Source organism: Osmia bicornis, chromosome 13 (genome assembly GCF_907164935.1).
Source record: "Osmia bicornis bicornis chromosome 13, iOsmBic2.1, whole genome shotgun sequence".
NCBI classification, from domain to species: domain Eukaryota; kingdom Metazoa; phylum Arthropoda; class Insecta; order Hymenoptera; family Megachilidae; genus Osmia; species Osmia bicornis.
Genome location: NC_060228.1, coordinates 6,711,457 through 6,725,052, shown reverse-complemented (window position 1 = coordinate 6,725,052; position 13,596 = coordinate 6,711,457). Strand labels below are relative to the sequence as shown.

The 13,596-nt window shown below is 43.4% G+C and overlaps 1 protein-coding gene across 11 annotated transcripts in view; it reads right to left on the bottom strand.

Annotated features, from left to right (window-relative positions):
- The window catches only part of LOC114880946 (probable nuclear hormone receptor HR3), a 108,653-nt gene that overhangs the window by 44,414 nt on the left and 50,643 nt on the right, over positions 1 to 13,596 (bottom strand). Inside the window, exon 1 of one of the 11 annotated variants that reach the window (XR_006830026.1) lies at positions 9,547 to 9,847. The exons of 9 other annotated variants lie outside the window; for them this stretch is intronic. Coding sequence is in view for 1 of the 2 variants with exons in the window: in XM_029197470.2 (XP_029053303.1) it covers positions 9,547 to 9,670 (124 nt within the window). In the remaining variant the exon portion in view is untranslated. Of the gene's footprint in view, positions 1 to 9,546; positions 9,855 to 13,596 lie in introns of those variants that run through there. One more of the 11 variants, XM_029197470.2, reaches the window with a different exon arrangement.

The window sequence follows — 13,596 nt, the reverse complement described above, 5'->3', positions numbered from 1 at the left end:
GTAGAATAAAGATCGTTCGAAAATATCGTGGGTAGTGTGTGTCCCCGGTTGCATAACACTGCACCCCGTTCTCTTTCTCTCTCGCGCTCCTCTCCACCCTGTCCTCTTTTACCTCCAACGTGACACCTGCTCTCTGTCGCGAAATTTTTTTTTCTCTCCGCAAATCCGTGCTGCGCGACTTTTTGAGGATTCTGTGTTCTCGTTTGCGGCTCACACTCGCCATCGTTACACCGTCCAACCGCCCATTTTCACATTTTCCACGGAATCGCGCCGAGCTTTTATTTCGTTTTTCTAAAAAGCTTTCGCACACAGCTCGACGTTTTTTTTTTTTATGGAAGAAGTCGAGACCAAAGGCGTGCTCGAACGAAAAAACACGGCGGACAATTTGCGAAGAATTCGAGTGCGATTAATTGCTCGGGACAAGTGCGAATTCGTAATTTGCGATGTGGAACGCGGTTCAGCGAGTTTTTCGCGTCTGTCTGTGAGAATCGCGGCCTTTGGAGACCGAGATCGCGTTTCATGCGAACCAGTTAACAGCAACGTTTTGCTGATCGCGTTAATTTACTCTTCTTTTTTTACGAACATCTCTGTTAATCGATATTAACAGCAAAAAGAAACACAATTAAAGAAACTAAAGATAAATCAGCAAGAGAAATGAACAATTAGCAAAGAAACAATTTCGTTTCTTTGATTCAATGTGCAGACTTTTAATCCTCCGAATGACGGAGAGATCCTCAATTTTAATTTAAAATTTATTCTTCCATCAAATGAAACATTTAACTTTAGATTAATATTCTTGTATATGTTTTGTAAGTTTGGGTCTATGTTGACCCAGACGTCTCTGTTCAAAGGTTAAATTCTAAAGAAAAGAATTTTCGAAGAACATTGAGTTCAAAGATCATAAATAACTCGACCATGCACGTGTGCCTTCGACCATCTATGGAATTAATTTAAAAGAAGAAATGATCTGCTATCTCATTAGTGGATCGAATCGAACATTTTCCATTCGATACATTTACAAGCAGCTCGCTAATGAGTCTAACGAGTGAACCGTGCGTACAAACGCGTTCGAATGGACACATCTAAATTGGTAACGAGTGTGACGAGCCAAGAGTGCCGTTTTTGCGATGCTGTCCTACATCGAATCGCAACATGGCAATGGGCCGACTCGGGAATCGCCGGTCGATAATCTTTCTTCCTATCACTGTCTTCCTGCTGTACTTAAATATTGAGCTTGGGTCGTGATAACGCGTCCCTTGTTATTTTAATCGTCTAACAGGAAACCCAAGTTTTTCTGACTCACCTGTTACCTACGTATTACGAAAGAGAAATTCGCGATAATTGAATGTAGGTAAAAATGATTAAGTTAATCTGAGATAAAATGCGAGGAAGAATTGTTATCATTCGTACCACACTTGTACATTAATATAAAATTTTCTAACGATCGGACAAGTGTTTTAATTATATGAAATGCAAAATCCATTATAGCATAGTAGTAAAGTGTTAACTGTGCCTCATAAACGTATAAACCCATAAATGCTTGGTTTAGCGCAGCTTACCGCTAAGTTAAAATAGATCTCCTACTTAATACAATTCAAACAGTTAAGTATACATTAACACTTGAATTTTCCTATAATTGTGAACAAAAAAAAAAAATAAAAAGACAACTTTCTTATTGCTTCGCTATCAGGTTCACTTCCGAGGTTCTGTGCAATTTCACACCGTGAGTTATTAACGTATCGCAATTAAAAAAAGTACAAATGAACGTCCGTTTGTTCGGCTCCACTTTCCGCTCTCACGATTTTTACCGCGAGGATTTAAGTATGTGTACGTTCACGTGGACCGAACATCGGCAGCGAGATCATCTCAAAGTGCAAAGGTTAAAAACGTGATCGCAAGTGGAGGCGCACCGTGTTGGCCCGACAATGGGTTTCGCGATATCGAGATATCCCGCTTTAAGGAGATTCAGCGTTAGCCCGTCATGCGCATGCACGTGCATCCTTGCAATTTCCTCGACCGAAAGAACCGGTACAACTCATCGACACACCACATGGACGTGGAATGTACAAAAGGTTTTTGGAATCAATTTTTCTCACTTTCATGCGCCTATATCTATGTGGAATGCTTTTGTGTATTTTGGAAATCGAAGGATAAGTCTACTATCGCGATAGGAGTAATTTCTAATTTCTAAATGACTAATATCTCTTTATCCATTTTCTTGTATCAACTTTCTCATCCATCCTGGTTATCCGCAGGAAATGACGAGCAAGAAATTCCACGAGCTTTTTAAACACCCCCACGTTGCACAGGCTGTTTTTTCTCTAATTCGCATTTTAACGGGAAATATCGTTTGACCTATTGTTAACAACGTATTGAGCTTTGGAGTACGTGTGCGGCTCTCCTTTGGCATTCACTCGGGGATACATTCCTCGGGAACATCGATATGGAATTCGTGGACACTGGCTGCGCGTTTCCGTAGAAATTTCTGTAATTACGAGTGCGGACGATGAAACCATGGGAGAGCCTAAAGAGTCTTAAATGCATCGCATCGATAAACGCTGAGGCGAATTTAAAGAAATCGAAATAGAATTGTATATCGAAGATTGCAATAAATGAAAATTACATAACGCACCAATTGTTGCGTACATTTTGGTCGATAACATGATGTTTCGATGTTACATCGCGTATTGCATAATCCGTCACGATACATTAAACGTGATATAATGTAGCCACAACAGTGTGTTTAATATTTTTGAAGCAACCACCAAAGTGGTAAATATTTGATATCAGAGGAGGATATTTATAAATATCCATTGTACGATATCAACGTCCTATTACGTCTTCGTGTGTCTCGATTTGTCGAGTCATCTATTCCCGTTCGTTTCATCGTTCAATTATCTCCGTCGTTTATGCACGCCTCGTCGCTCAATCGGTTTTTATCTGTTACGAAACAAACAAGCATCGCAGTGCATGTAAGTCACTGCATTACTCTCCACGAGACAATGAATCCGCGAGATCGATTCTAATCGACTCCGTAACCAAAGACACGTCCAACGCAAAAATCATTAACACAAACATGCTATTATTGAACTGCTAATGAGTCATTAAATTGGTTAAAAACATTATCCTCTGCTGGACATTTTTCCTACCAAATGGCAAACATTTCATATTACAGATAGTAATATTTTGAAAACAAATCGCGTAATAACACTTCATTTTAAACGAGAAACATTAGATTAGATGCAAGTATTCATCGTCAAATTAATTCCGCTGTTAAAAAAATAAAATTAACTAACAACGGCGAAGTTTTGCGAGGATTAACAAGAATCCACCCTCCGAATAGCCCCGAAAAGCGTTTTAAAGCTGAACAGTGTATCGATCCGTCTCGACGTCAATCAGCTCGCGTCGTCGACGAAACATCCGCTCGGCTGAAATTTTCGACTCGTTAGAGTCGCATCGAGTGAACAAGGCGTGTCCATTAAAAGGCACCAAAAAAAAGGGGGATGAAAAAGAAGGAAGGAAAAAAAAGCAGGTAGACGGACAGAAAACAACGGAGGGAAAGAAAGAAATGAAGCTCAACCATTGTCCGTCGTTTCGACGATAAAGCTCGCGCTTTTCGACCGATGAGAAAACGTTGCACGTGCTAGGCGTATCGAGCGTCTGCGCCTCGGTACGTCGTCGTGGCATACGTCAACGATGACGACGCCGACGACCACGAGCACGACGACGCCGCCGTCGACGACGACAACATCGTCGCCGTGGTTGGCGACGCGAGTCGAGCTTCGGTTGCACGGGCGCACGGCTATCGATCTGGGAAGCCACGCTTCCGTTTCTCCTCCTGTACCGCGCCTCACCCTTCTGCAACTGCAACTGCAGCTGCAGCTGCAGCAGCAGCGGCAGCAGCTTCACGGCCCAACCCTCGCCGCGCCACGCTGATACTTCAACCCCTACCTTGCTCTGTATCTTTCTACCGACTCGCTCTCTTTTTTCATTCCCCCTCTCTTTCTCCCTCATTATGTACCTGCTTCCGTCTATCTGCCTTTATTTTTGTTTCTCTCCCTCATTCACCCTCCCGGTTCGAGCGTTTCTTTCTAAGCTATTCACCGTCTTCCTTTCTCCCCTTCTAACTTTTCCATTCTTTCTCTGTCTTCCACCGGCCTATAGGCGCGCACCTTTTAAAGGGGTAGGTGTTCCTCTTTCTTTCCTTCATCCCTCCATCGTCGACTGTGCAATTCTTTCTTTCTTTTCTCTTTTTTTTTTTCTTTCTCTTCTTCCAGGCGTATTCCGGCCTCCCGTGCACCCAGAGTTCCAGTTATGTGAATAATGAAGGGCTTAGAAGTCGAATAATTAATATCTCTTTAAGCGGCGTCGTTGAACGGATCTCCCGTGCCGTGGCGCGTTTGTTTTAATGGACCGTCTTCACGTGAAGACCGTTTCATCGTTTCTCTTATAAATGATTAAGGGATGATTAACCGTGCCAGAATGTCCTACGAATTTTCGCGATATCTTCTTTTCCTATGCATGCCGCGTTTAACGCGCGCCGAACCTTTCATTATCGCGGTAGCAAATGTTTTACGGGCCGCCATGAGAATAAGCCCTTGTACGCGGTAATGAACCATCTGAAATTTGAATAATACCCCCTCGCGATACGACGAATTAAATTTCCGTATTCGGGATGTAACCATTGCGTTTAAAGATCTCTGTCTTCGGAATCTTCCACGCGTTCACTCATGGCTTTTAATTGCGATGGGATTTACAGTCGCGTAGGTGAAACTTTGTTACACACAAAATTGACCTGAAACGAGCATAATATCATAATCCTCCCACTGGTTTCTTTCTTTTGATACTCTTCTATTTTTTCGCTGAGTTCTATTTGTTGTTACTTTATCAAGTTTCTCGTCACGTTTTAGACTTTCATAACGTTTCATATTTTCCTTCGAGCGATAGTGCGTCTATGCATTAGGCGGCACTATCGTGTAAAGACAGAAGCGTTTACCTACTTACAGTAGTTGTACCTATTACTATAATCTTATCGTATCGCGACGCCTATAAGGTCGATGATCTTTGAATGACTAAAAGCATACGTGCACCAACAAGGGAGCTGCATATCATATTTTACCATGAAAAGAATAATAATAGGTGCGTCGTGTCGAGTGAATGATTCGTGTCACTCGAAAACTTGAAACAGACAATTTCCTTCTAAATCCGTCTATTTTCATAAGGATATATTAATTATGAAAGAAATCTACAGAACTGGATGGCACAATTTGACACGAAAGATTGGTTCCAGTTATAAATAGAAAATTTATTGAAGATTTTAAAATAGGTGCTTCCTTTCAGAAAAATTTAATTTTCTACGCGTTTTAAATGACATTTTCTTGAAATACTTATTGGTTTTTAAGATCATAACCTGAATTTCTATCCTCGCTATTTAAGGAGAATCGAAATTCACGCGATCTAGCAAACGGATAGACAGTTCGACAGCGATTCGGCGGTAACCGCGTGATCATAATAGCTCGATAAGTATGAATCGGAGAGTGATCAGGATAAAACGAGAGACGTGGATTGATTTCGTAACGGCAACCTTCGAACCCGTTCGACGGCTCTGAAAACACGCCGATCGGGACGATCGAAGGATCGCCATCGTTGAACACCGTTCACCGGGAGACTCGCGTGGCTGCTTTGGCTTTCACTCGCGAAAAAAATACTCGAAGCCCTGCCGCTAACATAGCAGGCAGAATATTCGACCATATTGAAACTCGATAAAAATGGTCCCCTATCCTTATAAAGAAGACCTATCTTCGCGAGGGCACAGAGACGTTCGAACCTATCGCGTTTTTTAAGCACGTCGTTATGCGTCTTTTTACCGTAGTATTATTCATATTTCATATGTCTCTGTCAGGACAACAGAGAGCCCTGGATCGTTGAATTTTCTCCTCTTTTGTACGGCGAGCACAATCGATAGGCGATGCGAAGATTAACAATTACTATCGCAAATAATGCCGACGATATAATGGAAACTGTACAAAGAGCCACTTGCGAAACAATGCAATTTATTTCTCTGGCGAACGAAATTACTTAATTTCCTGAACATCGTTCCCGAAACGTTGCGACGTTCCATTAATAACCGGTCGTTATTAGACCCGCGTCTTCGCGAACCGACACGAACGAATAGGCTGAAACGGCAATTCTCCGATGTCTCATCCGTGTTATCGTTATCAAACGATGCCTCGCGGATCGAGTGACACGCGGAAAATGCGCGATTATTCGATTTTATTAACCCGCCAACGGTCTGACTAATGCCATCAAACTATTGTTCGGGTCAAAGGTTACGTCGTTGCGAAATCGACAAACAATTGTACATCTGCTGTTTTCGTACCATCGTTTCTTCATTTATACACAGAGTACGAGACTTCTGCAATTTTTCCTCAATTTGTCTACGGATCTAACTCTGTAATTCCTCTGTGATGTAATATAAAAGGTATCCCCAGTCATCAATTACATCGAGTGCATTGAAATTTCACCGATAACAAAGGAATGAATTGATTACTTGTCAGTCGAGGTAACATGTACATCGTGGATCAGTGTTTGAAATGTCGGAAATTTATTTAATATTGCTTGTCTTTTCATCGAACTGCTGTGTGTTCTGATAATTGTCAGCTGCATAATTAATGCAGCAAATATTTCTATGATACATGTTATCGCACTCTGTGTCAAAATCTGGATATGTAGATTATTGGTATATTAACCCTTAAAGGCTATTATCAGCTTTAGGGTAGCATAGTACCGCTACGGAAAATCTAAATTAATATCTAAATATTTAACGTTAACAACTGTTGCGTTCCTGAATAATATAATAGGGTGAAATTTCACCCCTGGTAGCCTTCAAGGATTAAAATGCATGAGATTTTCAGTTAAATTTCTATTGGATGGTCAATAATGACCAGGGGGAAAGCATGGAAAAATTAAAATTTCAGAAGCGGTAAGAAATTTGTTTTCGCGTCATCGCGAGTCCAGGAGGACATTACCAGGCGACGTTACGGGCGTTCTTCTTACGAAGCTTTTGCGCAACCCGCTCTTACGTGGGTACTTTCGCTTTGCATAATTTACTCGCGGCGTTTCGATCGCGTATTCGTATTCGGGACGGCTATGTCTCTCGCGACATCGTCCACTTGCTTTTGAAACCGTTCCCGTCCTTTGGCTATTTCGAACGAAACGCCTGCGTTTCCCTGGGCTTCGTAGAAACCGGCCTCGCTTCTAAATGATTACTTTGAAACTCGTCGACAGATACGCGCCTCTTATAATATGTCTTTGAATTGATCGAGTTCCGCGATGCAAACACCAAGTGCACCAACTACGTTTTCATCTGTGACTTATCAAGATTGATCAGCGATCGTGTTGATGCTTCAAGTTCCGCGAACGATGCTGACAGGGAAAATTGAATCACGGTACTATTTTGAAAATAATCTATCTCCGAGTTCTCAGAATGAACGGGTTAATTCTTCACCTGGTTATTTGCAGAGAAATTCGAGTTTATTTTTATTCGAATAAAAAAGAATTTAGAATTACTTTCAACCTGCTCGGTAAATCCTGCTTCGCATTACTATATTTGTTATTCGGGACGTGTGCGATTCACGACATCGTAAAAACAGTTTTGAAACGTTTCGACGGTATTCCTGTTGCCGGTTTCTAAACTCTCTCTCTCGACTCCGACGAAAATCATGATTCATTCAAAATCTATAACTTATTTCAATTGCAAAGCAGGAGAAACACAAGGAAATGATTTTGAAAAAAACAAGTCCAAAAGCCATTTGTCTACTTCCAATTTTTTGATAAAAATTGATGAACCTTGTTAATGATAAATTGGACACTGTCTATGTTATTCTGGACAGTTTTGAGTTTCTATAAATTTTCTACAACGATCGTTTGTTACAGTACGCGATCAATTGGATCGTCATACATTTGTGCGTATCGACACACGTTCACGTGCATGTATCAGCTTTATCTGGTTGTCCGATCGTTTTGGAAGTAACATCAATCAGGCGGGCAGTGTTTGAGATCAATTCTAGCAATCTTGCATGATAACGAGATCAATAATCGATGGCGACGAGCGAGCTGCGCTACGAGACAATTTAGACGCGTTTATCGGGCATTAAAGTTGAAATATCGCGATACACGGTGACATTTACGGGGCTTAACTGCCCCGCGAAAAATTCCAACAATTTTGCCAACTACTCCCCCGTGACGTAACGCGGCACGCGTTTCACCGGATCAAATTAATTCGCAACGAAAGCACCGTGTAAATAATGTAAAACGACGTTTCAATGCTTCACCGTGAGTCCACTTAAAAATTTCACTCGGACATTTTCACTGCATCGAAATTTGCATTCGTTTTACGGATATGTTTCGCGCATGTGACACAGAAGTCCATCAAAATATATGAAATATTCAGTTGTGTCCAAAAATTAAATAAACGTAGCTTTTGTTAGATTTATAAATAAATTACTTTTTTTCATTTTTTCATTGTAAAAGGTCGATTTGAAAGTTTGAATCTAAAATTTGAATAATTAAACTTTATATGACCCATTTACCAAATTGATTGCAAAAAAAAAATAGAAAGTAGAGATCGATAAATTATAAAAAGTTGAGCATCAATCAAGTGTTATGACAGTAAAACTTTAACATATTCACAAAGTGGAGTTAATCACTTTGAGATTGTGTTTTGGTCCGGCGCGCGCGTCTGGCCACCTAATCTACTGCAAGTGAAATCCACGTGTGGCCGAACGGTCAGACGTGTGCGGATCGAAGGATCCCCTCCCACTGCTACAGCTGTGAATTCTGCAAGTTCGCGAACTTCGAACGTGCGAAATGCGAGTCGCGTAACTCGGCTACACCATAAATCTCGAGAAACTATATTCGAGTAAAGATCCTGCCGAGCTGGATATTAAATTCTTTAAATTGAATCCAAGTCATTTTACATTTATGGAAAGTTAAACGCGTTCCTTTCAAATTACACTCTTACCAGAGCAAAAAGATTCGAAGTTGACAAATGATTGAAGATGCAATGCTGCTAATGTCCTTTCATCCGCGAACGTATATCTTCTGGCACCGCGTAAAACCAAGACGTACAGAGACGGTCTTTATAAAAATTCCAAAGATAAAAAAAAAAGGAAATAATGTTTGTAGCAGGAAAAAGTACTAGACGATTCCGCGAACTAACTGTTTCTGCTTGGAAACGAAAAAGAAAAAAGGACACTTACACAGAGATAGACAAAAGACGAATACACGTATACACACGGTTGAAACAGAATGAAGTACTAGCAAGCAGAGAGCGCATTATTCTGAAAAGGACGTTATGTAAACTTGGTTCACGACGATTCCATGGGGCTCGTACAACGGTTCTCCGACACGAGCGGAATTAGAAAATCCACGTTAGAGCATTGCGAACCGGCCCCGTCTACGCGTGATTCTTTTTCCTTAAAGATCGTACACAATCGCCGTGGGAACGTACGTTTCTACACACAATAACGGAGGCTCTTTCGTTACCTTTTATGCTCCCGGACGAGGTATGAGGTGTTTGCGGTGCGTGCGAGGTCAGAGGTAACGGCGAGCCTGAGGAGGTCGCGGAGTGTTCCAGCTTGGAACTCACCGCGCTCCACATCTCGAACATGTTGAACGCCGTGGTGATGGCCTTTCGTCTCTTCCAGGCTGCTACCCCCGTAGATCACCCGGCGCCCTTTACCAGCCCGGCGTAACATCCGCTGCGGCGCTCCGCGACGCCACTCGAAAGGACGTCTTCTTCGTCGGTCTCGAGGTGTTCGCACCGATTTTGTCCAAAATACCTTATCTCTCACTGGTCGTTCGTTTTTTTTTTTTTTTTTTTTTTTAAATTATTTCACGTCGAACAATTGATCACGATTTCACTTTTTTCTATCGGTTCGTTCTATCTCTAAGATTGCTTCAGCTTAACTATCGTCGAGTCGACGTGATACGTTAACAAAACTATCTTTTAACACCTGTTTAGATTTTTCTACCTCTTATTTACTAAGCTCGATATTTCATTCACTTTACCGACGACACCGAATTGCTGGATTCACTGTCGCTTTATGTATCACTTCCGGTATCGTCAACCGATTTCGGACCGTACAACCGTTTCTCCTTCTTTTCAACGGTATTACGTTAATACCCTGCCCGTCATCGTCAACTTCCGTCTCCACCTCCTCTTCCGCCTCCTCCACGCCACCCCGACTCGCCCTACGCCACTGCGTGACACGGTTTACCGCCTATCGCCTCTCTACTGTTATTAGTATCGTCAGCACCTTGGCTAATGAACGACTAGCTGCAACCTTCTTAATCGCCGCCAAGTCGAAGCGCACCGAGGCGAGTCGTCGTGATCGTCGATGTTACGATCGTGTCCCTTGCTCTCGTCTTCGTCGTCTTCGTTGATTTCGTTGCGTGCGTCTCGCGTGACATGGCGCCACGGGCCACTCTTGCCTACGAAGATCGTCGATCTGCAAACACTTTCGTCAGCATCTTTCGCATCCCTCCTAGCGATCATCGTTTCACTCGGCGCTGATCGTTCGGCACCGTGTTCGAGAACAACGGTACGCGAACGGTGACTTCCGGTTCTTGGAACGGGGTGTTATATGTACCGAGAAATCGGTGGAATTGCTTCGACCCGGAGCAATTCAGAGGAAGAACGATAAAATAGTCGTACTAGGATATTAACCCTTAACCCTCGGTCTGCGGAATACAATTTAAATTTTAAACTATCCCTTCGGATAACCCTTTTCTTTCAAATGTATTCGCTCAGAGACGAAAAAACGGAGCTTGAACGAAAGAGGATCGTGGATGGTGGAAAGTAAAGACAGCAATTACACGAGCCACGTGTACGAGATGTAAAAAGAGAGTCACGCGAGAAGCGGAGCAAGAGTCGTAAGAGGATAGGATAAACCAGAGGCGACACGCACGTGTTTCGAGATGGGTATCGTGTTCGGCACGTTGACGTGTTCATCTACCCGCGCGTATGCTTCGTGCACTTGCCGCACGAACGCCTGACACCGTTAAATCGAGAATCTAATTAACATGTTGCACTCCATTGCGACAAAACGTAGCAGCTGTCCGAGAAAAAAAGAAGGAAAAAGAAGGCGACACAAGTTACCACTTGCCACGGATCCGGTTATTCTACCAGCTGAACTAAGAGTGTCTCGAGGAAAACCTATCATATTTTTATTTCTATCATATCTATGTAAAGTTTCAGCTCCTTTAATAAAGATAAAATTCACTTCAACTGTTCGCTCTTTCCCTTTAATATTTCCTTCCAACTGCGATCGTTATATCATCCCCGTGATGTAACAGAGCCCTGCGTGGGAGAACGAAAAAAGAAAGAGGACTATTAAACTGAAGCGTAAAGCTAGGGGAGGATGAAATTCCTGGTCATCGGAACGCGACACCCTTAGCCGCGGACCGTGGTCGATCGGTCACGACTTGACACGAAAATTCAGACATGTGCGCATCGATCGTGCATTTCCGTACACGGAGTGTTCCCCTTTAATCCTACCGCGTTGCAAGCACGAGAGCTCGTGTCGAGGGGAACCGCACTTTGCTATCGAGCGAAGTTCGCAACCGAGCGACCACCAGCCGAGCCTGCCTTGCTTTGCCTTGCCTACCCACCCACTCTTCTATGTATACGAGCGTGTGTCCATGTGAAACAAATACATAGACGGTAGCCCATCCACTGACAGCCTATTCCGTGCTTTCATGCCGCTTTACATTGCCCGTGCCTCTCTAGGACAGGGTGGGATTCACCGTGGAAGGAAACGTCGTGGCGATGCGCCTACACGCGCACACTATTCCATATGATACATGCTCCTCGTGTACGGTACAACGTACATGTGTCTAAGCGAAGGCATTTTTGTGTGCACGTTTGCGTGTAAGGGGCATGTACGACCAACAGCCGAGTACATGCGAGGTGATCGTGTACGTCGGCGCGGCAAGATGTGCATACGAGCGAAATACATTGCATCCGTCTAATGAACTGTGTCACCCGTGATTTCTGCGCCGTCTGTCTGCACGCGTGTGGCGGCCGGTGCACGCACGTTACGCAATCCACTGCGACGAAAGTGCATGCGACAGAGAGAAAAAAAGAAGAAAAAATTGCGCCACTTTTCTATACATACGCGTCGCATACGCGGAGGTCCACGTTCGTTCAGCGACTGCGCTAATGAACCGTATCGCTACTATATTTAGTGCGCGAGTAAACACGCCGCCACGCTAATCCGCGGATACCGCGCACGCCCGTATCATTGTATAATCGCGCAAGAAGCTAGAGTGCATGCAACGCGAACGCGAGAACGATCCGCGTCTACACACATGACACGCAGACCCCTGTGCACCGGTTGCAACGCGACCTACACACTTGAATCGAATAGCGAACCCGCTATTATGTACGTGTATAGAGGGTTTGCAGCGGTGAACGAGTAGAGGAGAAAAAGACCCAAGTGCAGAAGCGCAGCCGGTGAGACGGAGAGAAGCAACACACGATGGGAAAGAAGGAAGGAAGGAAGTAAGGAAGGGAAGGAACGAGGGAGAGATAAAGAGGGAGACGATACCGTAGTATGGGCTACATTCTGTCGGCCCCACTAGCCCACTGACTCGATGCACTCCTCGTTCCTTCTTTCCCTCTCCTCGACCGAGCTCTTCTTCCCTCTTTTCTCGCTCTATTCGCCGCGGCTAGCGGACCCTCCTCGTTCGCCACGCGTCCCGCGCTACACTGCACCTATATGATGCACCTATATGCACCGCTTCTCTACACCGATACACACCTATACACGGAACCGTGTTCCCGCATATTCCCTTCCCGGTGTTTGCTCGATCATACCGTCTTCCATACCGGTGTGCTTCGCCTCTGCCGATCAAATAGGGTGATAATGAACCGTTAACCCCTTTCGCGACTCGCTGCGCGCCCGTTCGCGGCCTTTTTACGAATACCTTTCCCCGATCCAAAGTTTTTTTTTGTTTTTCTTTTCCTTTCTTTGGCCCTGCACTTGTCGAGCGTGGAATCCTTTCGAGTACGTGTATGTTTTTCAAATATCCAATGGATATTGTGAAATAGAATCTACAGAGGAAAATTGCCATTAAAGGGATTTGTAATTACGATGACGGTGCTCGATTGGAAAAAAGGATACGTTGCTACAGCAGTGGGTTTTTTCTCTTGATCTCTTATTCTTGAGAACGATTTAACGCTTCGAATGCTAGCACCGATACCATTCACCTATACTTTATTTATGAGGCGCATTTAATGCATGTATACGGAATCTCGAGGAATATTTTCCCATTAGCGCTTATTAACGTAATAGACGAGAAATATTCCCAAGAATATACGCGTGATCTAACAGAGCCAGGAGAATTAGAATTCAATATACTCGTGATAATTTGGATTCCTCGTTAACAATAACAAAAGTAGTTATACCTCGATCATTCGTCGCGTCAAAACGGTGCTCTCCGGGTAGAAAGGAATACATTTGCATTACAGAGTATCGCAGTTATCCCTGCAACGATTTCTGATATTCCAAATTGCATAGTTTCAGCATTTCA